The sequence below is a fragment of the Salvelinus fontinalis genome, chromosome 3 (genome assembly GCF_029448725.1).
Source record: "Salvelinus fontinalis isolate EN_2023a chromosome 3, ASM2944872v1, whole genome shotgun sequence".
Lineage (NCBI taxonomy): Eukaryota > Metazoa > Chordata > Actinopteri > Salmoniformes > Salmonidae > Salvelinus > Salvelinus fontinalis.
Genome location: NC_074667.1, coordinates 28,565,012 through 28,589,528, shown reverse-complemented (window position 1 = coordinate 28,589,528; position 24,517 = coordinate 28,565,012). Strand labels below are relative to the sequence as shown.

The 24,517-nt window shown below is 42.9% G+C and overlaps 1 protein-coding gene across 6 annotated transcripts in view; it reads left to right on the top strand.

Moving 5' to 3' along the window:
• LOC129843188 (plasma membrane calcium-transporting ATPase 1-like) overlaps nucleotides 1-24,517 on the top strand; it is a 176,993-nt gene that overhangs the window by 131,633 nt on the left and 20,843 nt on the right. For all 6 annotated transcript variants that reach the window (XM_055911853.1, XM_055911855.1, XM_055911852.1 and 3 more), the window contains 5 exons: nucleotides 1,321-1,512; nucleotides 1,649-1,862; nucleotides 2,489-2,700; nucleotides 9,909-10,016; nucleotides 21,849-22,031. In XM_055911853.1, coding sequence (XP_055767828.1) covers nucleotides 1,321-1,512; nucleotides 1,649-1,862; nucleotides 2,489-2,700; nucleotides 9,909-10,016; nucleotides 21,849-22,031 — 909 coding nt within the window. The remainder of the gene's footprint in view (nucleotides 1-1,320; nucleotides 1,513-1,648; nucleotides 1,863-2,488; nucleotides 2,701-9,908; nucleotides 10,017-21,848; nucleotides 22,032-24,517) is intronic.

Sequence of the window (24,517 nt, the reverse complement as noted above, 5' to 3'; positions counted from 1 at the left end):
ATATATGAAATAGCATCATAAAATGTTTCTTACTTTTGGTGATCTTCCATCAGAATGTTGGACAAGGTGTCCTTTGTCAAGAACAATCAAAATTGTTTGGAATTAGAACGTTCATTTTCCCTCTTGAATTAGCAAGCGCGCTAGCCTAGTGGCGCAAAGCTCTCCATGTCAACAAACGGAAGAGAACGGAACACGGCAAAACTCCCGAAAAATGTTCAATAATCTGATTAAACTATATTGAAAAAACATACTTTACGATGATATGGTCACATGTATCAAATAAAATCAATGCCGGAGAGATTAGTCGTCCATAACGGCAGCTTACCAGAAGGCAAATCTAAGTACCCTTTCGCGCCTCCAGAAAACAGGAAATGGGAGGACACGTCATACAAAGAGCCTGTATTCCACTTCAGACCAAGATAAACACTACATTTCTTCTCTCACCGCCTCTTGACATCCAGGGGAAGGTCTATGAAGTGCACGTATACTCTTACGTATCATGCCCATTTATAGGCAGGAAGTAGAACAGAGCCCCAATTTCAGACTTTCCACTTCCTGGTCAGGATGTTTGTGTCAAATGAGTTCTGTTTGACTCACAGATATAATTCAAACGGTTTTAGAAACTAGAGAGTGTTTTCTATCCAATAGTATTAATAATATGCATATTGTACGAGCAAGAATTGAGTACGAGGCCGTTTGAAATGGGCACCTTTTATCTGGCTACTCAATACTGCCCCTGGAGCCCAAACAGGTTAAAGGGGTGGAAGGCAGTACCAACATGTAATGAAATGCAGACGGTTTGCTTGCTAGTTCTTTTCACCGGGACTCAAACTTTGACCCTTAACACTGTGGGTACTGGTTACTCACTCTCATCCACCTGGCTGATGCACGGCAGCCATTTTATGCTGAACCGCTCACCACTCATCAGCTGTCAATGATGTAGCTGGCTCATGTCCCTGACTGACTGCAACTTTTAATGAACCTTTATTTATCCAGGTGAGTCAATTAAGTACACATTTTTATTTTCAATTACGGCCTGCCGATCTGAGGTCAAATCTGGCAAAAAATGTCTGCCATTATCAGCCAGGTACTGTAGATTGGCGTTACACGTTGGTGATGGATTAGGTTAGTTCCCCATACAATGTAAAGCAATGGAGATCTAATCGATAGCACTATATAAATGTAATTCATTATTAATAGGCCTAAAGGGAATATGTAATAACATATAAATACAATGGGAACGATCACTGCCATTACCATCATCAGCAGCCTCATCATCATCCCTATAAACCGAACACCTCCATCTCTGTCTCCTGATAGGGTATTGCCGGTACAGATGTGGCTAAGGAAGCATCTGACATCATTCTGACTGACGATAACTTCACCAGCATCGTCAAGGCTGTGATGTGGGGCCGCAATGTCTACGACAGCATCTCCAAGTTCCTCCAGTTCCAGCTCACTGTCAACGTGGTGGCCGTCATCGTGGCCTTCACTGGCGCCTGCATCACACAGGTAACACACTTACCCTTTGATCCTTCTTGAAATTCAATTTAAAAAAAAAAAATTAAGACAAACACACACCTCCACTCTCTCTCTTTCTGTCTCTCATGCTTCCACTCCACCTCCCTCTTTTCCTCCCTCTCTCCAGGACTCTCCTCTGAAAGCAGTGCAGATGTTGTGGGTTAACCTGATCATGGACACCCTGGCATCCCTGGCTCTGGCCACCGAGCCCCCCACCGAGTCCTTGTTGCTGAGGAAGCCGTACGGCCGCAACAAGCCCCTGATCTCCCGCACCATGATGAAGAATATCCTGGGTCATGCCGTCTACCAGCTCACCATCATCTTCACCCTGCTGTTCGCTGGTGAGACCATCACACACTGGAACACACAGAGAGTCAGGCCCCGCTGGGACACACAGAGAGTCAGGCCCCGCTGGGACACACAGAGAGTCAGGCCCCGCTGGGACACACAGAGAGTCAGGCCCCGCTGGGACACACAGAGAGTCAGGCCCCGCTGGGACACACAGAGAGTCAGGCCCCGCTGGGACACACAGAGAGTCAGGCCCCGCTGGGACACACAGAGAGTCAGGCCCCGCTGGGACACACAGAGAGTCAGGCCCCGCTGGGACACACAGAGAGTCAGGCCCCGCTGGGACACACAGAGAGTCAGGCCCCGCTGGGACACACAGAGAGTCAGGCCCCGCTGGGACACACAGAGAGTCAGGCCCCGCTGGGACACACAGAGAGTCAGGCCCCGCTGGGACACACAGAGAGTCAGGCCCCGCTGGGACACACAGAGAGTCAGGCCCCGCTGGGACACACAGAGAGTCAGGCCCCGCTGGGACACACAGAGAGTCAGGCCCCGCTGGGACACACAGAGAGTCAGGCCCCGCTAGAACACACAGTCAGACCACGCTGAAATCTCAAGAGACAGTATGCTTAAACAAAAATCTAAATATATTATCCTGTTTGCTCTTCCCCTCTCCCAGGAGAGAACTTCTTTAACATTGACAGCGGGCGTAACGCGCCTCTTCACTCACCACCGTCAGAGCACTACACCATCGTGTTCAACGTGTTCGTCATGATGCAGCTGTTCAACGAGATCAACGCCAGGAAGATCCACGGAGAGAGGAACGTCTTCGAGGCCATCTACCGTAACCCCATCTTCTGTAGCGTGGTTATGGGAACCTTCATCCTGCAGGTAAACACACATACTGTAGACACACACATATGCATACACTCACAAACACCACATACATATACACACACACTAACATAAGCACTCTCACACACACAAGGAAAGGAGATGGTGAAGAGCAGGGGCAGAGAACTCAGATGCACTGCTTTTGGAATGAATGATCTCTTCCCCACGGAAATAAATGAAAGAAGAAAAAAAAATTATCCCATCATGAAAAACAAAAAGCATTGCCTGAACTACCGAGTCTCCTTGGTGCTGGATAGACTTTACATCAACGGGCAACGCAATTGCATTGGGACTCTAGAATCACTCCCTGGCTATTTTAATGCGTCGTTCGAACCTGAGGTTGTGTGTTGTAGTGTATCATCACGACTTCAACTACAACAAATACACGCTCTACTGGTTTTCACTTGACAAGGGAAGGGCTGCACATAGCCCGTGTTCATGTATGTAGCCTTCCTAATACAATAAATGAGGTTTTGAACTTGGTCAACATAAATAACATTCATATTTTAGCTTTAACCGAAACGCATTTGGATGCATCCATTAACGATGGGCAAGTGAACGTAGATGGGACAGGAATAGAGATGGAGGTGTAGCGTTGTACATTCAGAATCCTATACCTTTCAAGAGGAGGGACGAACCTATTACCGCCACACCGGCAGTCACGAGTCATGAAGGCAGTCACATTCCACGTGACCGTTTAGTCACGGTAATTAGGCTTCTACAAACTCTGATGCTGCTGACGGACATTAGTAGCCTACCAAACTTGCAAACTGCATGGTACTCGGCACTATATTTTCCCTTTAATCACTCTGACATCAATGCAAATGTACTCGAAAATCGAATCTAACACTTCATGAGACCCAATGAGTTCATGTTGCGCAATATTTCTAAAGGCTATGCAATTGCTAGAGAAAACAGAGTGATGGCCTCTTAAAAAGAGGAGGATCCCATCAGATTTCTATAGGCCAGGCCTACTATATTTACAGTTTAAGTCGGATGTTTACAGACACTTAAGTCATTAAAACTCGTTTTTTAACCACTCCACAAATTTCGGCAAGTCAGTTAGAATATCTACGTTGTTTAAAGACAGACTATTTCACTGTATCACAATTCCAGTGGGTCAGAAGTTTACATACACTAAGTTGACTGTGCCTTTAAACAGCTTGGAAAATTCCAGAAAATTGTCATGGCTTTAGAAGCTTTTGATAGGCTAATTGACATAAATTTAGTCAATTGGAAGTGTACCTGTGGATGTATTTCAAGATCTACCTTCAAACTCAGCGTCTCTTTGCTTGACAAAATGGGAAATCAATAGAAATCAGCCAAGACCTTAGAAAAAAAATTGTGGACCTCCACAAATCTGGTTCATCCTTGGGAGAAATGTCCAAATGCCTGAAGATACCACGTTCATCTGTACAAACAATAGTACACAAGTATAAACACAATGGGACCACGCAGCCGTCATACCGCTCAGGAAGGAGACGCGTTCTGTATCGTCTAGAGATGAATGTACTTTGGTGCGAAAAGTGCAAATCAATCCCAGAACAACAGCAAAGGACCTTGTGAAGATGCCGGAGGGAACGGGTACAAAAGTATCTATATCCAAAGTAAAACGAGTCCAATATCGACAACCTGAAAAGCTCCAAAACCGCCATAAAAAAAGCCAGACTACGGTTTGCAACTACACATGGGGACAAAGATCGTACTTTTTGGAGAAATGTCCTCTGGTCTGATGAAACAAAAATAGAACTGTTTGGCCATAATGAACATCAATATGTTTGGAGGATAAAGGGGGAGGCTTGCAAGCCAAAGAACACCATCCCATGGTGAAGCACGGGGGTGGCAGCATCATGTTGTGGAGGTGCTTTGCTGTAGGAGGGACTGGTGCACTTCACAAAATAGATGGCATCAGGAGGACGAAAAATTATGTGGATATATTGAAGCAACATCTCAAGACATCAGTCAGGAAGTTAAAGCTTTGTTGCAAATGGGTCTTCCAAATGGACAATGACCCCAAGCATACTTCCAAAGGTGTGGCAAAATGGCTTAAGAACAACAAAGTCAAGGTATTGGAGTGGCAATCGCAAAGCCCTGACCTCAATCCAAATCGAAAATGTGTGGGCAGAACTGAAAAAGCGTGTGCGAGCAAGGAGGCCTACAAACCTGACTCAGTTACACCAGCTCTGTCAGGAGGAATGGGCCAAAATTCACCCAACTTATTGTGGGAAGCTTGTGGAAGGCTACCCAAAATGTTTGACCTAAGTTAAACAATTTAAAGACAATGCTAGCAAATACTAATTGAGTGTGTTTAAACTTCTGACCCACTGGGAATGTGATGAAAGAAATAAAAGCTGAAATAAATCATTCTCTCTACTATTATTCTGACATTTCACTTTCTTAAAATAAAGTGGTGATCCTAACTGACCTAAGACAGGGAATTTTTCCTCGGATTAAATGTCAGGATTTGTGAAAAACTGAGTTTAAATGTATTTGGCTAAGGTTTATGTAAACTTCCGACTTCAACTGTATTTCTCAACTTTACTAAACTTTACTAATATTAAGCAGATTGCTTATCTTTACAACAGGAGTATACTGCAGCCTACCTTGCTGACATGAACATGATCCACGGGAAAAGCGTCCTTCATTCCCTTTTTAAGTGCATAGATTACATGTAGTTTTTCCCCTGCCCCTGTTTCGAGACAGGTGCAAAATAATGGTCCACTCTACATCAAAACAAATTTCACACATATATTATTTAGTATATATAAAGATGAGAATAAATCAAGAATATTCTGATGGGTAACAATATTAGCCTATCACTTGTGAATTATACAGTGCCTTCAGAAAGTATTCAGACCCCTTGACTTTTCCACATTTTGTTAGGTTACAGCCTTGTTTGAAAAAAATATATATATATATTAAATAAAATATATCCTCATCAATCCATACACAATACCCCATAATGACAAAGAGAGAACAGGTCTTTAGAAATGTTTACCTAAGTGCCCTTTGCTATGAGACTTGAAATTGAGCTCAAGTGCATCCTGTTTCCATTGATCATCCTTGAGATGTTTCTAAAACTTGATTGGAGTCCACCTGTTTTAAATTCAATTGATTGGACATGATTTGGAAAGGCACACATCTGTGTATATGGAGGTCACACAGTTGAAAGTGCATGTCAGAGCAAAAACCAAGCCATGAGGTCAAAGGAATTGTCCGCAGAGCTCCCGAGACAGGATTGTGTCGAGGCACCGATCTGCAGAGAAGAATGGGAGAAACTCCCCAAATGCCGGTGTGCCAAGCTTGTAGCGTCATACCCAAGAAGACTCGATGCTGTAATTGCTGCCAAAGGTGCTTCAACAAAGTACTGAGTAAAGGGTCTGAATACTTATGTAAATGTGATATTTCAGTTTGTGATTGATGCCCAGCGTAAGGCAAGAAACAATGCCTTTTTTACTTTTTCTAATCATAGTCACACGCCTAGCCTAGTCCAGAAGCCTATGTGTTTTGATAAGGTCTGTATCACAACTAAAGTGGCCAAGTAACTTCTTAAAATGAAGCACATCAATCGGCTTTACAAGGGGTGTAGCGCCTAACTGGCATACATAAGCTGTTTGGCAAAGATCATTTTCACCATAAAAATGCACCTTTTATAATCAAAGCATTACATGCATAATAACATCTGTGGTCACTTTTGATAATGTTGTTTTCCCGTTAGTGGAACATTTGCGCCTATAGCCTACTGCAGTGTTTGCATTGCTGCTCTTATAATGTGAAGAAATAGCCTAATAGTTTATCACATTTTTAGCCAAACATTCTGGTTGTATTAATTTGGGATCTATAGCATCCCACAACTGTCCCAGACTATGTTTGGAATATTTATTTCTCGCACAGAATAGAATAGGTCAACTTGTGTACTATGGGGGATAGTAGATTGACATAGGCTACTGCTTTTGCTGATTGTTTGGCCTACCCATGTTGTTGGCTGACGAAAAGTAAATGTGGACAGTTCTTCCAGTATCTTCAATATGCACCTCGAATTGGATAAGGACGCGTGCAGTAGTGTCCCCAAAGTGTCAGTCTTCACTTGAAGCCTTTGAGAAAGACCCGATCATTTGATGGAGAGCCATGTGTGAGAGGTGCTTCTGAGCACGCAGCCCTCGGGGAGAAGGGAACAACGGCCACTGGCCACAAAAGGCATGGAGTTTTTAGGGTACATTATGGCCACACAAAGGGGGTGCCGCCGGGAAATTGTCAAATTGTTATTGAGAGACTGATGAAGTGTGTACAGCCTGCGATTTAAAAAGTGACTTTTTTCAAATTATCGTTAGTCGCATCATGCAGCTTTACAATGTATTAAAAATCAAAACATACAGCCCAACGTTTGTAGAACAAGTTACATTAAGAACTCTAAATTAAGCCTATAGGGGTACCTATTTCTTTGTTAATCGCTCAACACAGAATAGCCGGATGTGCGCACTCCCTCAAATGTCTATTTTATTCAGCTTTGTTCAGTTGTATTCTTCATACTATAAAATAAAATAATCTGGTCTACTAAATGAACTAGCATAGCCCACAGCCATATGGCATAGCCAGATCAGGAAAATGTATGTTACAAAGGTCTGCATCAGTGGCTTGTAGGCTGGAAGCCAGGAGATGCTAAATGTGTTTATGCTAATTAACGGTCAATTACCGTGAGACCGACCAATTATTTGCTTGGCAATCACGGGCAGACAAAATTGTGACCTCCACAGCCCTAGGGATGACCTTAATGTATGTCAAGTAGAGACACTATAGCCTCAGGTACAGCTGCCTCACCAGGCACCCATTTTGATAGGATGTATGTACAGACCTCTTAGCTCAAAGGTGTCTTATCTGGATGACATAGGCACTGGGTTTGACCAGGCCACACATAGTAACAGGAATATATTTATCTTGGGGATTTTAGATAAATTGGATCAGAATAATTCAAATATAACAACATTGAGATATGCTGAGAGCTGTGAAGCAAATGCTTAATGACACTACTAGATCGTCAACCAAGATGTGTCACCATTCTGACACATGCATTGATCTGATATTCTATAATATACCATTGCAATGCTTAGAGGCCGGATCAATGCCTGTCGGCTGGATAGACTATAATATTGTGACCATAACCATGAACACCAAGGTTCCAAAGAACCCCCCAAAGATTGTGGTCAGGAGAAAAGAAAATGTTTTAAATCATGAGCAATTTCAAAATGATTTGGCTGCTGTACCCTGGGAGCTGACTTCTCTAGAGGATGATTTATATCACGCTACAGAATGTTTTATTGATTTGCTCACTTTTTTTATTTGTTTATTTAACCTTTATTTAACCAGGTAGGCAAGTTGAGAAAAAGTTCTCATTTCCAATTGCGACCTGGCCAAGATAAAGCAAAGCAGTTCGACACATACAACAACACAGAGTTACACATGGAGTAAAACAAACATACAGTCAATAATACAGTAGAAAAATAAGTCTGTATACAATGTGAGCAAATGAGGTGAGATAAGGGAGGTAAAGGCAAAAAAAAGGCCATGGTGGCGAAGTAAATACAATATGGACCATCATGCCCCAGTAAGAAAGAGTACATTTGGGGCTCATCCATCTCCAAGGGTAGATGATGACCTGGGTGAGGTGTTTTCTCGAATAAATAAAAAAGTCTTGACATGATCTCTCATTAAATTAGTTAAACACCCATTCTTCCAAACAAGCTATTGTCCAATGGATTGATGGTCACATTATGAGGAAACAAACCTTCTCTTTTAGTCTATCATTGGTGTCAGTAGAGAAGGTGTTATACCTATTGAAGTCCATACCAAATGGCAAATCTACAGGTTACGATGTTATGTACAATTTTTTACTTCGCTATGCTGCTCCCCAGATTGCAGCTCCACTGAAATACATATTTGATTGGTCACAATCTTTGGCGGTTTCTTTAGAACCTTGGGAAATTTCCAAATGTATGGAAGCATGCTAAGCTGTGCTTAATTTTAAGAAGTTACTTGGCCACTTTAAGCTGTGTCCATCCATTTGGCACAGTGGTCTAAGACACTGCATCTCAGTGCTAGAGGCGTCACTACAGAATGGAATCCCATTCTATCACAACCGGCCATGATTGGGATTCCCATAGGGTGGCGCACAATTGGCCCAGCGTCATCCGAGTTTGGACGGTGTAGGCCGTCATTGTATATAAGAATTTGTTCTTAACTAACTTGCCTAGTTAAATAAAGGTTACATAACAAATAAAAAGAACACATTATTCCTGCCAATACTCAACCAATCAGCCTACTCCCTTCACTCAGTAAGATATTGGAGGGTATTGTGAGTAGACAAATATGAGAGTACATGGAAAAGAATGATCTGATCACAGCCAATCAGCATGCTTATCGCAAAAACCAATCCACAACCACTGCATTGGTTGACATGACTAACCAGTGGCTCAATGCTATGTATAATGGTAGGTTTGTGGGTGTAATATTTGTAGATTTCAGTGCAGCATTTGAAATAGTGGATCATGAAATAATTTTGACAAAAATATTGCACCATGGGTTTAAGGAGGCAGTGTTGAATTGGGTACAGTCATATCTAACTGTCAGAAAACAGTCCGCCTTGATCAATGGGTCGTTTTCTTTCCCTCATGCTTTAGACTGTGAAGTACCGCAGGGCAGCTGCCTTGGTCCATAGATTGTCCACCATCTGTGTTATTCTGTGTTATTCTGGCAGAAAAGAGAAATAGGCAAAATAACATTTTGATTCAGAGCAATGAAGAAATAGATTAATTTATATGAGCAAACCAGAAACCTTTCAATTTACTTTATAAATTCAAACAATACTTTAGAACAATTTATACTAAATTGGAAGGTTATGCAGACTATGGTAGATCTATCAATCTATATTTTCAGACTGTCAGAGTATTTATCTGGTCAATACGTCAGTGTATGTCTGTTTGTAACAGTGTGTTATATGTGAACGGGTGATTGTGTTATAAATTGCATTTTTATGTGTAAGCACTCTTGGAATATTAGTCCAAATGAGGACTAAAACAAACTCAAACACAACCAGACATACACTCACACACACCACATGCACTCTCTCTCACACACACACTGTTGCTCCAACTTTATTAGTGTTTATTAGATCTACAGGTACACACACTCACTCTGTGTCTCTGTCTCAGATTGTCATTGTCCAGTTTGGAGGAAAGCCCTTTTCCTGCACAGCTCTGAGCATCGACCAGTGGCTCTGGTGTGTCTTCATTGGAGTGGGAGAGCTGCTCTGGGGACAGGTAAGACACACAAACAATCTCTCTGTGTGTGCATGCGTGTGTGTGTGCGCGTGAGGCAGCTGGTACAATAGGTGCCAGTGAACAGTTGCTACGTTGAGACGGGTTCAGGAACACAAGGCAGTTGCGTTCCATGGTTACCATCACAACCGTCACTGTGGTAATGAGCGCTGGCGCACATGAAAGCAGCATGGCCCACATTTGCCCACACCCCGGAGGACGAGAACCCAGCACAATACTCCCTCTGCGACTATATCTATATCTATATATATATATATATATACATATATATATATATATATATATATATATATATACATACACACACACACATGTTCAAAGACACGCGCACACACTTCTCCATCTGCATGAACTCACACACGTTCAAAGACACACGCTCTTCTCACTTCACACTCACACCCACATACTCATATATACAGAGAAAGAGATCTCATACTGTCTGTAGACAGAAGCCTGTACCCTCAAAGACAAGCTTCCCCACACTGAATTCAGCTAGGAGGCGGAGAGAGTGATCTCTCTGTAAAACCAGGTAGAACAAGCTAGTGTAAGTCTCCATGTTTCCGCCTATAATTAAGCAATAAGGCCCGAAGGGGTGTTGGATATGGCCAAAATACCACGGCAAAGGACTATTCTTTGCACGACGCAACTCGCAGTGCATGGACACAGCCTTTAGCCTTGGTATATTGGTCATATATCACAAACCCCAGAGGTGTGTTTAACAACATAATTAGAGCAGTAAAAATAAGTGTTTTGTCATACCCATGATATACCACGGCTGTTAGCCAGTCAGCATTCAGGGCTTGAATCACCCAGTTTATAATATTACATATATGATGACGCCCTCCAGCATGTGTACGTGCATGCACATACATTTTTGTGTTTGTCTGCGTGTGGGAGTCTTTGAAAGCATAATCATTCAGAGGTGACTAAATGAATTTGAGTCATCATGACTTGTTACATAAGCGTACCTAGTTTGAAATGCAGACGAGAGAACATAACACAGCACCACATTACCTTAGTATCTGTACCTCCACCCTGAGGAATGATACAGCGAGAAAGTTTGCCACCCTTCTACTGACACTGCAGATTGTTTTCGGCTGCGTCCCAAATGCCATCCATGTGTCTCTCTATTATGCATGGGAATAATTGGGAACAGATTTCTTAAATTAAAATCACCTGGAGCTGATTTCCTGGTGTTTTTAGTCTTTTATGTCCAACAATAAAAAAAAAAAATATTAAAAAATACCAAATTGTATTTTATTTATTTATTTTAGCTCAGAAAACTTGGGTGGCCAAATAATACCACTCGCGGGCTGCCAGTTGTGTAATCCTAAAATATGTAGTGCACTAGGGAATAGGGTGCCATTTTGGATGTAGCCTCAGTCAGTTGGGTTCTGAAAATGTCTTAAAAACAGTCACGAGGACAAACTGGCTGGCAACAACTTAACTAGAACCATTCAATATAAATAGTAATTGAAATGTATTTTGATTTTTTTACCCCAATTTCGTGGTATCCAATTGGTAGTTACAGTCTTGTCTCATCGCTGCAACTCCCGTACGAACTCGGGAGAGGCGAAGGTCGACAGCAGTGCGTCCTCCGAAACACAACCCAACCAAGCCACACTGCTTCTTGACACAATGCCCACTTAACTCGGAAGCCAGGCGCACCAATGTGGCGGAGGAAACACCGTACACCTGGCAACCGTGTCAGCGTGCACTGCGCCCGACCCGCCACAGGAGTCGCTAGTGCGCGATGGCACAAGGACATCCCTGCCGGCCAAACCCTCCCCTTATCCGGACGATGCTGGGCCAATTGTCCTCCACAATTTGTCCTCCGCCTCATGGGTCTCCCGGTCGCGGCCAGCTGCGACAGGGCCTGGACTCGACCCAGAATCTCTAGTGGCACAGCTAGCACTGTGATGCAGTGCCTTAGACCACTCGGGAGGCCCATGTATCTCTATGCTGACAACACCATAGAATTACAGTAATTTAATAATTTCTCTGTGGACAACCCTTTCTTCAGTTTGGGCCTGGGAAATGACCTTGCTTGCGCTTAAGTGGCATAATTGCTGGGAGAAATGGAGGGAATGATTTAAATTAATGAATTTCAGACCATTAATTTAATTGAGTTACTGAGCCGATATACACTGAGTATACAAAACATTAGGAACACCACTCTTTCCATGATATTGACTGACCAGGTGAGTTCAGGTGAAAGCTATAATACCTTATTGATGTCACTTGTTAAATACACTTCAATCAGTGTAGATGAATGGGAGGAGACAGGTTAAAGAATGATTTTTAAGCCTTGAGACAACTGAGACATGGATTGTGTATGTGTGCTATTCAGAGGGTGAGTGGGCAAGACAAAATATTTAAATCTCTTTGAACAGGGTATGGTAGTAGGTGCCAGGCACAACGGTTTGAGTGTGTCAAGAACTGCATCGCTACTGGGTTTTTCACTCTCAACAGTATCAAGAATGCTCCACCACCCAAAGGACGTCCAGCCAACTTGACACAACTGTGGGAAGCATTGGAGTCAACATGGGCCAGCATCCCTGTGGAACACTTTCGACACCTTGTAGAGTCCATGCCATGATTAATTGAGGCCGCTCTGAGGGCAAAAGTGTGTGAACCATGATTGATCCTTTGGGATGAGGACAATGAGAAACTTGAAGCTCTTGACCAGCTCCACTACAGCCCCGTCGATGTAAATTGGTGCGTGATCAGCCCTCCATTTCCTGTAGTCCATGATCAGCTCCTTTGTGTGGTGGTTGTCCTCGCACCACACTAACAGGTCTCTGACCTCTTCCCTATGGACTGTTTCATGGTCGTCGGTGATCAGGCCTGCCACCGTTGTCTTCAGCAAACTTAATGATGGTGTTGGATTTGTACACAGCCACACATTTATGGGTGAACAGGGAGTACAGAAGGAGACTAAGCAAGCAGCCCTGAGGGGCCCCCGTGTTGAGGGTCACAGTGGCGGATGTGTTGTTGCCTACCCTCACCACCTGGGGCCGGCCCCTCAGGAAGTCCAGGATCCAGTTGCAGAGGGAGATGTTCAGTCCCAAGGTCCGTAGCTTAGTGATGAGCTTGGAGGGCACTATGGTGTTGAAGACTGAGCTGTAGTCAATGAACAACATTCTCACATAGGTGTTGGGCAGTGTGGAGGGCAATAGAGATTGCCCCATCTGTGGATCTGTTGCGGCGGTATGCAATTTGAAGTGGGTCCAGGGTGTCTGAGAAGATGGTGTTGATGTGAGCCGTGACCAGCCCTTCAAAGCATTTCATGGCTACAGATGTGAGGGCTATGTGGCGATATTCATTTAGACAGGTTACCTTGGCGTTCTTGGGCACAAGGACTATGGTGGTGTGCTTGAAACATGTTGGTATTACAGACTGCATCAGGGAGAGGTTGAAAATGTCAGTGAAGATACTTGTCAGCTGGTCAGTGTATGCTCGTGAGTATGCATCCCGGTAATGCATCTGGCCCTGCGGCCTTGTGAATGTCCCTGCGGCCTTGTGAATGTTAACCTGTTTAAAAGTCTTACTCACATGGCCTAACTTTTATTGACAATTTTGACACTTTTTGGTAACAAAAATATGCTCCACAGGGATGATGTACTCCACCCAAACCATCTCGGAGCCTGGACCCGACCTTTCAAGGCCGCGTTAAGATATTGACTCCGAGACATACCAAGCCCCACTCATATATCTCCCATCCTCTCTAAGCGTTACTGTTGGGGGTGCTGTCAGTTGTAATCTTGTACCCATTAGTTTGAGCTCCTCTTAGTTCTGCTATTGTCAGCTCAAGAGAGGAGTATGTGGTCTGCTCACCCAGTGCTTTTAGTTCAAATGAGAATTCCATAAACTTGAATACAACCTCGGTTTTCAAATCACGTAGAGGGCTTGGGCTGTTGCAGGATAGCAACCAAAGCCCATGTCAGTCAGTTTATAGCATTCCATCATTGGTTACTCTGAGAGTTCCTCATATTGACATTGGCTGTGGCCTCAGACCCTATGGTGCTAACCTTGGAAAAGTAACTCCAATTTCTTCTCCTTTCTCTATTACTAATGAGGATAGACCAAATGGTGTGGTTCTATGCGAACGTATAGCCATACCAACTATTTCAATATCAACCATCAGACAGGGCCTGCAACCGCCTATTGAGCATAGCTTGTTTGAGCTGGAGTTCCCATGTGACTTAAAAAATCGTAAAGGACTTGGGTTGATGTATCGGAACATCGGGCGCTTGCCTCCTGAACTGGATTACATTAATGATCTGGGCTATTCCGGACATTCTGGTATTGACTGAAAGTTGGATCTCTGGGGACATTCTGGACTCTGATATAAATATTTAGGGTAATGTGTTCAGAGCTGACAGACAGGGTAGAGGTGATGGAGTGGCCATTTTTATTTAAAATAAAAAAAAGTTTAATCTGTCTCTTTACTGAAATCTATTTCCCTTGCCCAATAATTTAAACTACAATCTTGTAGCTTTTGTCTGGGAGAAAATGTATCCTTAGGGGTGTACTCCTATGGATACTCCTTCGGCTAACCTTTGTGCACTCGAGAAGTTAACTAGTTTGTTGTCTTCTTTTACAAAATTAGAAGTTATTGTCCTGGGTGACCTGAATTATGATTGGGAAATGCAGGCTTCAGACCATCTAAAAACCATGTATAAGGATCTAAACCGAACCCAGCTGGTGACTAAGCCTACACGGCCCAACCCTAAAGATCCTTCAAAGTCAACTCTGATTGATGTTATCGTCTTCTACTGGTCTCTTCCCACAAGACATTAGTGACCATTGCCCAGTTGTTTGTGTCTTTATTTTATTGACCTTGATTGTATTTTCTTGCTAAATTCTGGAAAACTGTCAAATCCCGGAAGGGTTCTGCTTTCCTCCTCTCTGCCACAACAAATTAATTCAGACACTGGCCTCATTACAGAAAAAAATGCCATCATTGATGCATGTAATCACCATTTTATTTCAGAGGGCTATCTCTTTCAAATGAACTTCTAAGCCTATTCACAATGATATTGGGTTGGATGCTGATAGGAGAAATTTGCTGAATTATCAGAGAAATGATAGTGAAAGCTATGCTATTTACAGAAAAAATAAGTCCTGGATGCTTTGGTAGCAACAGACAACAATAAATCCACAGTGGGCGACCAATTGGATCCTGGTCTGCTTACGTGTGCAGCGCCCATCATTATTGGCTCAATAACCCTCATGTTTTATTTAATATTGTTATCAGGAAATATTCAAATTGTGCTGCCACTCCATAAGGGCGGGGATAGTAGTGATTATAATCATTATCGCCCCATATCAAGACTTCCTTGTCCAGCTAAGATTCTCTAATCCTTGGTAAATGTACAACCTTTCTCTTTTTATCTGAGAAATGTATTTTTTATGTAAACCAATCAGGGTTTAGGCCTGGGCATAGCACTATTACAGCAACCACTTTAGTTGTTAATGATCTTGTCAATGCTTTAGACACAATGAAATGTGCTGCTTTGTTTGTGGACCGGTCAAAAGCTTTTGATAGTGTTGATCATGCTATTTTATTGACTAAGTTGTCCTAGATAGGCCTGAATACTGATGCCTGTTCATGGTTTCATGATTATCTTTGTGACAGAACTCAGGCCATCGTGATTGATGGGGTTGAGTCTGAAATTCTTGCTGCATAAAGCTGTACCACAGGGGTCAATTTTAGGACCTGTTCTCTTCACTATTTATATAACCACTGTTGGTCAATCTGGTAAAAATAGTCAACTTAATCTATATGCAGGCGATACTATTATGTATACAATTTTTTAAAATATATATATATATATATATTCACCTTTATTTAACCAGGTAGGCAAGTTTGTGAACAAGTTCTCATTTACAACTGCGACCTGGCCAAGAATAAAGCAAAGCAGTTCGACACATACAACAACAGAGTTACACATGGAATAAACAAACATGCCGTCAATAATACAGTAGACAGAGTCTATATACAGTGTGTGCAAATGAGGTAAGATAAGGGAGGTAAAGGAAAAAAAGGCCATGGTGACGAAGTAAATACAATATAGCAAGTAAAACAAGTAAAACTATTGCCTTGACTGTTGATCTGGATGTGTCAAAACTACAGTCAGATTTTATAGCTATGCAGGAATCCTTTACGGATTTAAAACGTGTGCTTAATGGGGGGAAAAATAAAATGTATGTTGTTTTAAAACTCTCGTAAGAATGTTTTGCATGTTCACTCATTAGATGGTTCTCCAATTGAACGTGTTCCTGCATATACAGTACCAGTCAAAAGTTTAAACACACCTACTCATTCAAGGGTTTTTCTTTAGTTTTATTATTTTCTACATTGTAGAATAATAGTGAAGACATTAAAACTATGAAATAACACATATGGAATCATGTAGTAACCAAAAAAGTGTTAAAGTGATCTAAATATATTATATATTTGAGATTCTTCAAAGTAGCCACCCTTTGCCTTGATGACAGCTTTGCACACTCTTGGCAATCTCTCAAAAAGCTTCACCTGGAATGCTTTTCAATCAACAGGTGTGCCTTGTTAAAAGTGAATGTGAAACCTGGATCCTGGACTTCCTGACGGGCCACCCCCAGGTGGTAAGGGTAGGCAACATCTGCTACGCTGCTCCTAAGCACTGGGGCCCCTCAGGGGCGTGTGCTCAGTCCCCTCCTGTTCTCCCTGTTCACCCACGACTGCTTGGCCAAACAACTACAACACCATCAAGTTTGCTGACTACACAACGATGAGACAGCCTATAGGGAGGAGGTCTGAGACCTGGCAGTGTGGTGCCAGGACAACAACCTCTCCTTCAATGTGAGCAAGACAAAGGAGCTGATCGTAGACTACAGGAAAAGGCGGGCCGAACAGGCCCCCATTAACATTGAAGGGGTTGTAGTGGAGCTGGTCGAGAGTTTCAAGTTCCTTGGTGTCCACATCACCAATGAACTTTCATGGTCCAAACGCACTTAGACAGTCGTGAAGAGGACACGACAACACCTTTTCCTTCTCAGGAGACTGAAAAATTTGGCATGGGTCCCGAGATCCTCAAAGTTCTACAGCTGCACCATTGAGAGCATCCTGGTGGGTTGCATCACCGCCTGATATGGTAACTGCTCGGCATCTGACCGTAAGGCGCTATAGAGGGTAGTGTGTATGGACCAGTACATCACTGGGGCCAAGCTTCCTGCCATCCAGGACCTATACACTAGGCGGTGTCAGAGGAAAGGCCAAACAATTGTCAAATACTCCAGTCACCTAAGTCATAGACTGTTTTCTCTGCTACCGCACGGCAAGCGGTACCAGAGCGCCAAGTCTAGGATCAAAAGGCTCCTTGTGGGCCTCCCGGGTGGCGCAGTGGTCTAGGGCACTGCATCGCAGTGCTAACTGCGCCACCAGAGTCTCTGGGTTCGCCCCCAGGCTCTGTCGCAGCCGGCCGCGACCGGGAGGTCCGTGGGGCGACGCACAATTGGGCTAGCGTCGTCCGGGTTAGGGAGGGTTTGGCCGGTAGGGATTTCCTTGTCACATCGCGCTCCAGCGACTCCCGTGGCGGGCTGGGCGCAGTGCGCGCTAACCAAGGGGGGCCAGGTGCACGGTGTTTCCTCCGACACATTGGTGCGGCTGGCTTCCGGGTTGGAGGCGCGCTGTGTTAAAGAAGCAGTGCGGCTTGGTTGGGTTGTGCTTCGGAGTACGCATGGCTTTCGACCTTCGTCTCTCCCGAGCCCGTACGGGAGTTGTAGCGATGAGACAAGATAGTAATTACTAGCGATTGGATACCACGAAAATTGGGGAGAAAAGGGGATAAAATTTTATTAAAAATTTAAAATTTAAATTTAAAAAAAGGCTCCTTAACAGCTTCTACCCCCCCACCCCCCCCCCCCCCCCCCCCAATTCATTTTTTACACTGCTGCTACTCGCCATTTACTATCTATGCATAGTCACTTCACTCCTACCTACATGTGCAATATACCTCAACTAACCTGTACCCCCTCACATTGACTCGGTACCCCCTGTAATATAGCCTCATTTTGTTACTTTTTATTATTTTTTACTTTAGTTTATTGGGAAAATATTTTCTTAACTCTTTCTTGAACGGCACTGTTGGTTAAGTAAGTAAGCATTTCACAGTAAGGTCTACACATGTTGTATTTGGCGCAGGTGACAAATAGTTTGATTTGAGAAAGTTGGGGGAAAAAAGCTCACACTCTGTTCCTTGCCTCAGGCTGTACATGCTGTTCTCCAAGTGATCATATTTTCACTCATCAGTCTATTCTCAATTGAATCTGATCTTTGCTGATAGGTCAAATTAGTTTAGATTTAGAGTGGTCCTTTGTCAAATGGGCAGGAACAGGGGCAGGTGAATGTCATAAATGTCATCAGTATTCACTCCATTAGCGAATGGAGGCCACTTTCCTGCTGGTTCATTTTTCACTCATGTTGGGTAGGCTATTCCGGTTATTTCACTTCATGCATCAACCACTTGAGGAGCATGCAGCCTCCCACCAACAACAGGTGATATTCCACCCAAACTCTGTATGCCATGGGCTCTCCAACCCTGTTCCTGCAGCTACCCAGGGCTTCATTTGGGGAACTAAGTGAAGTCTGTCCGGGAACATCAATAGTAACATGTTTTCACAACCTAAACATTTAAACTTTTGACAGACCCTCTTTCTGCGCGCTTGAGAATGGAATGAAGGAGATATTCTGTAGTTAAAGGTAATGTGTCAGCCTATTATTTATGGAAATATAAAAATGTCTTATTACTAGGCTATTCAAAATCAAATACAAATTCTTGCTAGGCCTAATTTTAGGCTACTCTGAATTTCTTTAAATTAGGCTACCAGTTATAAACCAAAGATATTAAAACAGTTTTTATGTTTTTCTGCCTTGCTTAAAAACTTATTTTCGCACGGATCCCTTTAGCGGGATCATTTTCGTAAACAACCTCTGAATTGCAGAGCGCCAAATTTAAAAAAATAAAAAATACTAAAAATATTTATAATCATGAAATCACAAGTGAAATATACCAAAACATAGCTTAGCTTGTTGTTAAGCCACCTATCATGTCAGATTTTGAAACTGAAACTATGTCTAAAGCCTGGTCACAGCCTGAGGAAGACATTGGAAAAGGAATCTGGTCGATACCCCTTTAAATGGAGGATGGGCAAGCAATGGAACAGGGATTTTTACAAATAAAAGGCACTTCCGGGTTGGATTTCCTCAGGTTTTCGCCTGCAAAATCAGTTATGTTATACTCACAGACAATATTTTGACAGTTTTAGAAACTTTAGAGTGTTTTCTATCCTAATCTGTCAATTATATGCATATTCTAGCATCTGGGCCTGAGAAATACTCCATTTACCTTGGGAACGTTATTTTTCCAAACATAAAAATAGTGCCCCCTAGCTGAAAGAGGTTAATATGTGTAGACTATGTATTATATTATAACAATCATTCTTTTAATTCTGCTTTTCTTTCAGACTTGGGCTCATATATGCTTAAACTTATGCTATGCTTAAACTTTGACATGCATATGGTGTTTTGAATTAATTATCAACTTAGAAAGCACTGTCCAGGCCGTTGTGTTAGGCTTTGAAACATCGTTCACATTGACCACGTTTTCCACTCAGTTTCAACCTGTTGTAGAATTTCTTTCTTCAAATTGGTCAATCACAGTGAGGTGAGTTTGATGTGATTTTTGATTGCATTTGCATTGATGTCAAAGTGGTTAGAGGGACAATAGAGCCCTGAGTGCCAGGCCATTAGTGACCTGACAATTGTTAGCGAGTTGGGTACTACTAACATGTGCATAAGAGGAGATTACCGTGACTCAACGGCCACGTGGAATTTTACTGCGGTCCTGACTCATGACTGCCAGTGTGACGGTAATATGGTCACCGCAACAGCCCTAGGTGAGAGGTTTTGGGGGCATGATCTGTGTGCATCTGAAATGCACTCAGTCATCATTATTCACAATTCATGCATGATTATCCATTCATGTAGCAGTGTTCAGAAACATATTATATTATTACCTACAATAAAGGTGACTCCCCTCCTCAAATCGTTGGGGCATGGACCATGTTGACTCCAATGCAACCTTTTGATTAAATGTAATGCACTTTCAAAAGGGGTGGACTAGATTAAAGTGCATTTGTTTTTAAACGGTGAAACATGCTCTCAAATAAAAGGGGAAATGATGTGCTTTTGATCTCAAATCTAAAATGGTGGACTATAGAGACATTAAGTTTTAGCTTCACTGTCCAAATAAATACATACGGGAGTGTATATACAGTGCCTTCAGAAAGTATTCACACCCCTTGACTTTTTCCACATTTTTTTGTGTTACAAAGTGGGATTAAAATAGATTTGTCATTTTTGTTCAACGATCTACCTAAAATACTCTGTCAAAGTGGAAGAAAAATTATAAATATTTGTTTAAATAAATGTAAAATAAAACAAATCTTGATTGGATATGTATTCAATCCCCTGAGTCAATGCATGTTAGAATCATCTTTGGCAGCGATTTCAGCTGGGAGTTTTTCTGGGTAAATCTAACAGCTTTGCACACCTGGATTGTACAATATTTGCACATTTTATTCTTTATAAAAAAAAAACTGTCAAGTTGGTTGTTGATCATTGCTAGACAGCCATTTTCAAGTCTTGCCATAGATCTTCAAGCCGATTTAAGACAAAACTGTAACTAGGCCACTCGGGAACATTCAACATCATCTTGATAAGCAACTTTAGTGTATATTTGACCTTGTGTTTTAGGTTATTGTCCTGCTGAAGGGTGAATTTGTTTCCCAGTGTCTGTTGGAAAGCAGACTGGACCAGGTTTTCCTCTACGATTTTGCCTGTGCTTAGCTCCATTCCGTTTCTTTTTATCCTCAAAAACTCCCTAGTCCTTGTTGATTACAAGCTTTACCCATAACATGATGCAGCCATCACCAGTACTCAGTGGTGTGTTGTTGGATTTGGCCAAAACATTGCATTTAGGACATAAAGTACATTTCTTTGCCACATTTTTTTACAGTGTTCATTTACTGCCTTATTGGAATATTTGTGTTCTGTACTGGCTTCCTTCTTTGCACTCTGTCATTTATGTTAGTATTGTGGAGTAACTACTATGATGTTGAGCCATCCTCAGTTATCTCATCCATTAAACTCTGTAACTGTTTTCAAATCACCATTAGCCTTTGCCCCGTCCTCACTGGCAACTGATTTAGGAAGGGTACCTGAGTCTTTTTTGTGACTGGGTGTATTGATACACCATCCAAAGTGTAAAATGAATAAGTGCACCATGCTCAAAGAGATATTCAATGTATGTTTTTTTTTATACCCATCTACCAATAGATGCCATTCTTTGCGAACCATAGGAAAACCTCCCAGGTTTTCATGGTTGAATTTGTGCTTGAAATTCACTGCTCGACTTAGGGACCTCACAGATAATTGTATGTGCGGGGTACAGAAATGGGGTAGTCATTTCAAAATAATGTTAAACGCTATTATTGCACACAGAGTGAGTCCATGCAGCGTATGATGGTACTTGTTCAGCACATTTTTAAGTCAAGGAGTGTGAACGCTTCCTGAAGGCACTGGATGTGGCTCTGAATGTTAATGCACCAAATTGCCTGTTCTCATGTACACTGCTCTCTTTCTTCCCAGATGATCTCGACCGTTCCCCAATACATTCATACAGCATTATTGCAGGGTGTATAACTACTCCTACTGTGCTGAGTGAGATAAATGTTTTTTCAAACGTTCTCTCTTCCTCTCTCCTCCAGCTGATCACAGCCATCCCCACCCACCGCCTGAAGTTCCTGAAGGAGGCTGGCCACGGCACCCATAAGGAGGATGTTCCCGAAAACGAGATGAACGAGGGGGATGATGAGATCGACCATGCTGAGATGGAGCTCCGTAGGGGACAGGTCCTCTGGTTCAGGGGACTCAACCGCATCCAGACTCAGGTACGCACCAGGGGGTCCTCAACTACCATCACCTGCTCTCGCTTTAGCAGCCCCCCTCTCTATCTCCCTCTTTTCCTTCCAGTCCCCTCCAGGGGTTCCGCAGGTATAGGAGGAGAAGAAGAGAGAAGACCATCTATAAGGGGTTGACAGGATTGAATACTCCTCTCCCTCCCCTTTCTCCCATCTCTCCCCCCGTTCACAGGTAAAGACCGAGAAGAGCTACAGAAGCACTGCATTGGGATGAGAGGAGGGATAAACTTCCCCCTTGTCCTCCCTGTTGTGAGGAGCTTTAACCTGCTGTCTGTCCTCCAAAGGGAAGAATATGACAACATATTTCTTCACCATGACTGTTTTGATAACTGTTGTGCTGGTATGATATGATTGTTTCAGCCTCCTTTCTTTTAATTCAGTCATTCTAAATTAGCCTGGGTACCAGTCTGTTTAGCTAGCATTGTTTAGATTTCCTGTCACAATGCCACCTCTGTCTCTACTGTCTGTAACTTTTCACCCCTTAGCTGGATAGCTCTCTAACTAAGTGACCCCTAAAATGGTGGGTTGGGAGTCAGGATCCAGATGGGTAATATCAGGAGGAGATCAAGTGTTGCAGGGTAGAAGCTGATCTCGGATCAGTTATGCCTTTTCGATCACAATGAATACGATTATATGGATAGAGGGGAGTTGATCCTACGCCAGCACTCCTCTGAGACGCTTTGTAAATATGGGCCCTGGGATGTAAGATGTCAGTAGCTCTGGGCCCTCGGGTGGGGGAGTGGAAACCCTACCTAGTCACTTGTGACTCACACACTGGAGGCCTGCCTGTAGCGATAGTCACTACCCACCAACACAACTAGACATATCTCTTTATAACCTGATGGACAGTTATAATGGATGACTCTCAGGATCATACTAATACTGCTGTTGCTGCTACAAAGGATTGTCTCGCTCGCTCTCGCTCTCGCTTTCTTTCTCTCTCCAACTCTGTTTCACTGTCTCAGTGTACACAGCCTTGGGGTTGAAGAGACTTACTGTGATGGGAGATGGGGAGCAGAAACACACCTACTGCCTGTTGTGCACACACACACCATTGGCTAGCTTATATTTAGAGACTGTATTCAAATAGAGCTTTTCACCAGGTCTCCAATTGTGTTCTGTAGTGGGACACACACACACACACCCTTTAATTGCCGGGGTACTCCACAGGGTCTCCTTCTCTGTGGGTGTATAGGAAGGAGACACATACACACCCCCGGGGTGGTCACATACATAGAAAAGTCCAAACTTTTGACCTGTGTGTGTGTTGCATTTAATGCATTTTGTGATGGTAAAACAGTTTCAGTGTATATTTAAATTTAAATGACTACAACCAGGTATAAAGTATGTAGAAAAGATAATGGACCTATATATTTATAAGATCATCTTTGAGAACTAATAACCTCCAGAATAAAACCCACACAGTCAGTGAGAATCTGAGATTCCCCAAAATGTCATGGAATGGGGCACTTTCATATTTGAGGCACATGGATAGCAAAAAAGGCCACGGTAAAATGTGCAGAATTGCAAGAAACTAGCTTTCAAACTGCAGGATTTTATCTTGGTTCCATGGCAAAATATGTAGAATTGCGGGAAATTTGTTGCATGCGCCACCACCGCTCAAAGAAATCCGAGTGGCAAGACTGGAGGTGGAGAGGAAGCCGAGGTCCATTGTCTCCATACCCACACACACACACACACACACACACACACACACACACACACACAGTGCAGTAGAGATGGCACCACTCCCATGCCCACCAGATTTCACAGCTACTCTTCCTGGGGTCCATCCAAATGAAGGCAGTTATATATAAATAAAAATGTTACAACACAATAAGTGTGTGCCCTCAGGCCACTACTCTACTGTCACATATCTACAATACAAAATGCAATGTGTGTGTGTCTCTTCACAGTCCCCACTGTTCCATAAGGTGTAATTTCATCTCTCTTTTTTTTCTCATTTTACTGCTAGCATGAATTAATTCATTTGGAATAGAGTTCCATGTAGTCATGGCTCTATGTAGTACTGTGCACCCCCCATAGACTCTTCTGGATTTGGGGATTGTGAAGAGACCTCTGGTGGCATGTCTTCTGTGGTGTGCATGGGTGTCCAACCTGTGTGCTAGTAGTTTAAACGGACAGCTCGGTGCATTGAACAAGTCAGTACAAGTAGTGATGAAGTCAAGCTCTCCTCTACTTTGAGCCAGGAGAGATTTACAATCATATTATTAATGCTAGCTTTACGTGTACATTTAAGGGCCAGACATGCTGCGCTGTTCTGGGCCAATTGTACCTGACCAAACGAATGGACAGTAGTCCGTCTGCAACAAAACTAGGGCCTGTTGGATCTGCCTTGTTGATGGGGATGTTTCGAAAGCGACACTTTATTATGGACAGACCTCTCCCCATCTTTGCTACTGTTGCAGCAAAACGTTTTGATCCTGACAGTTTTT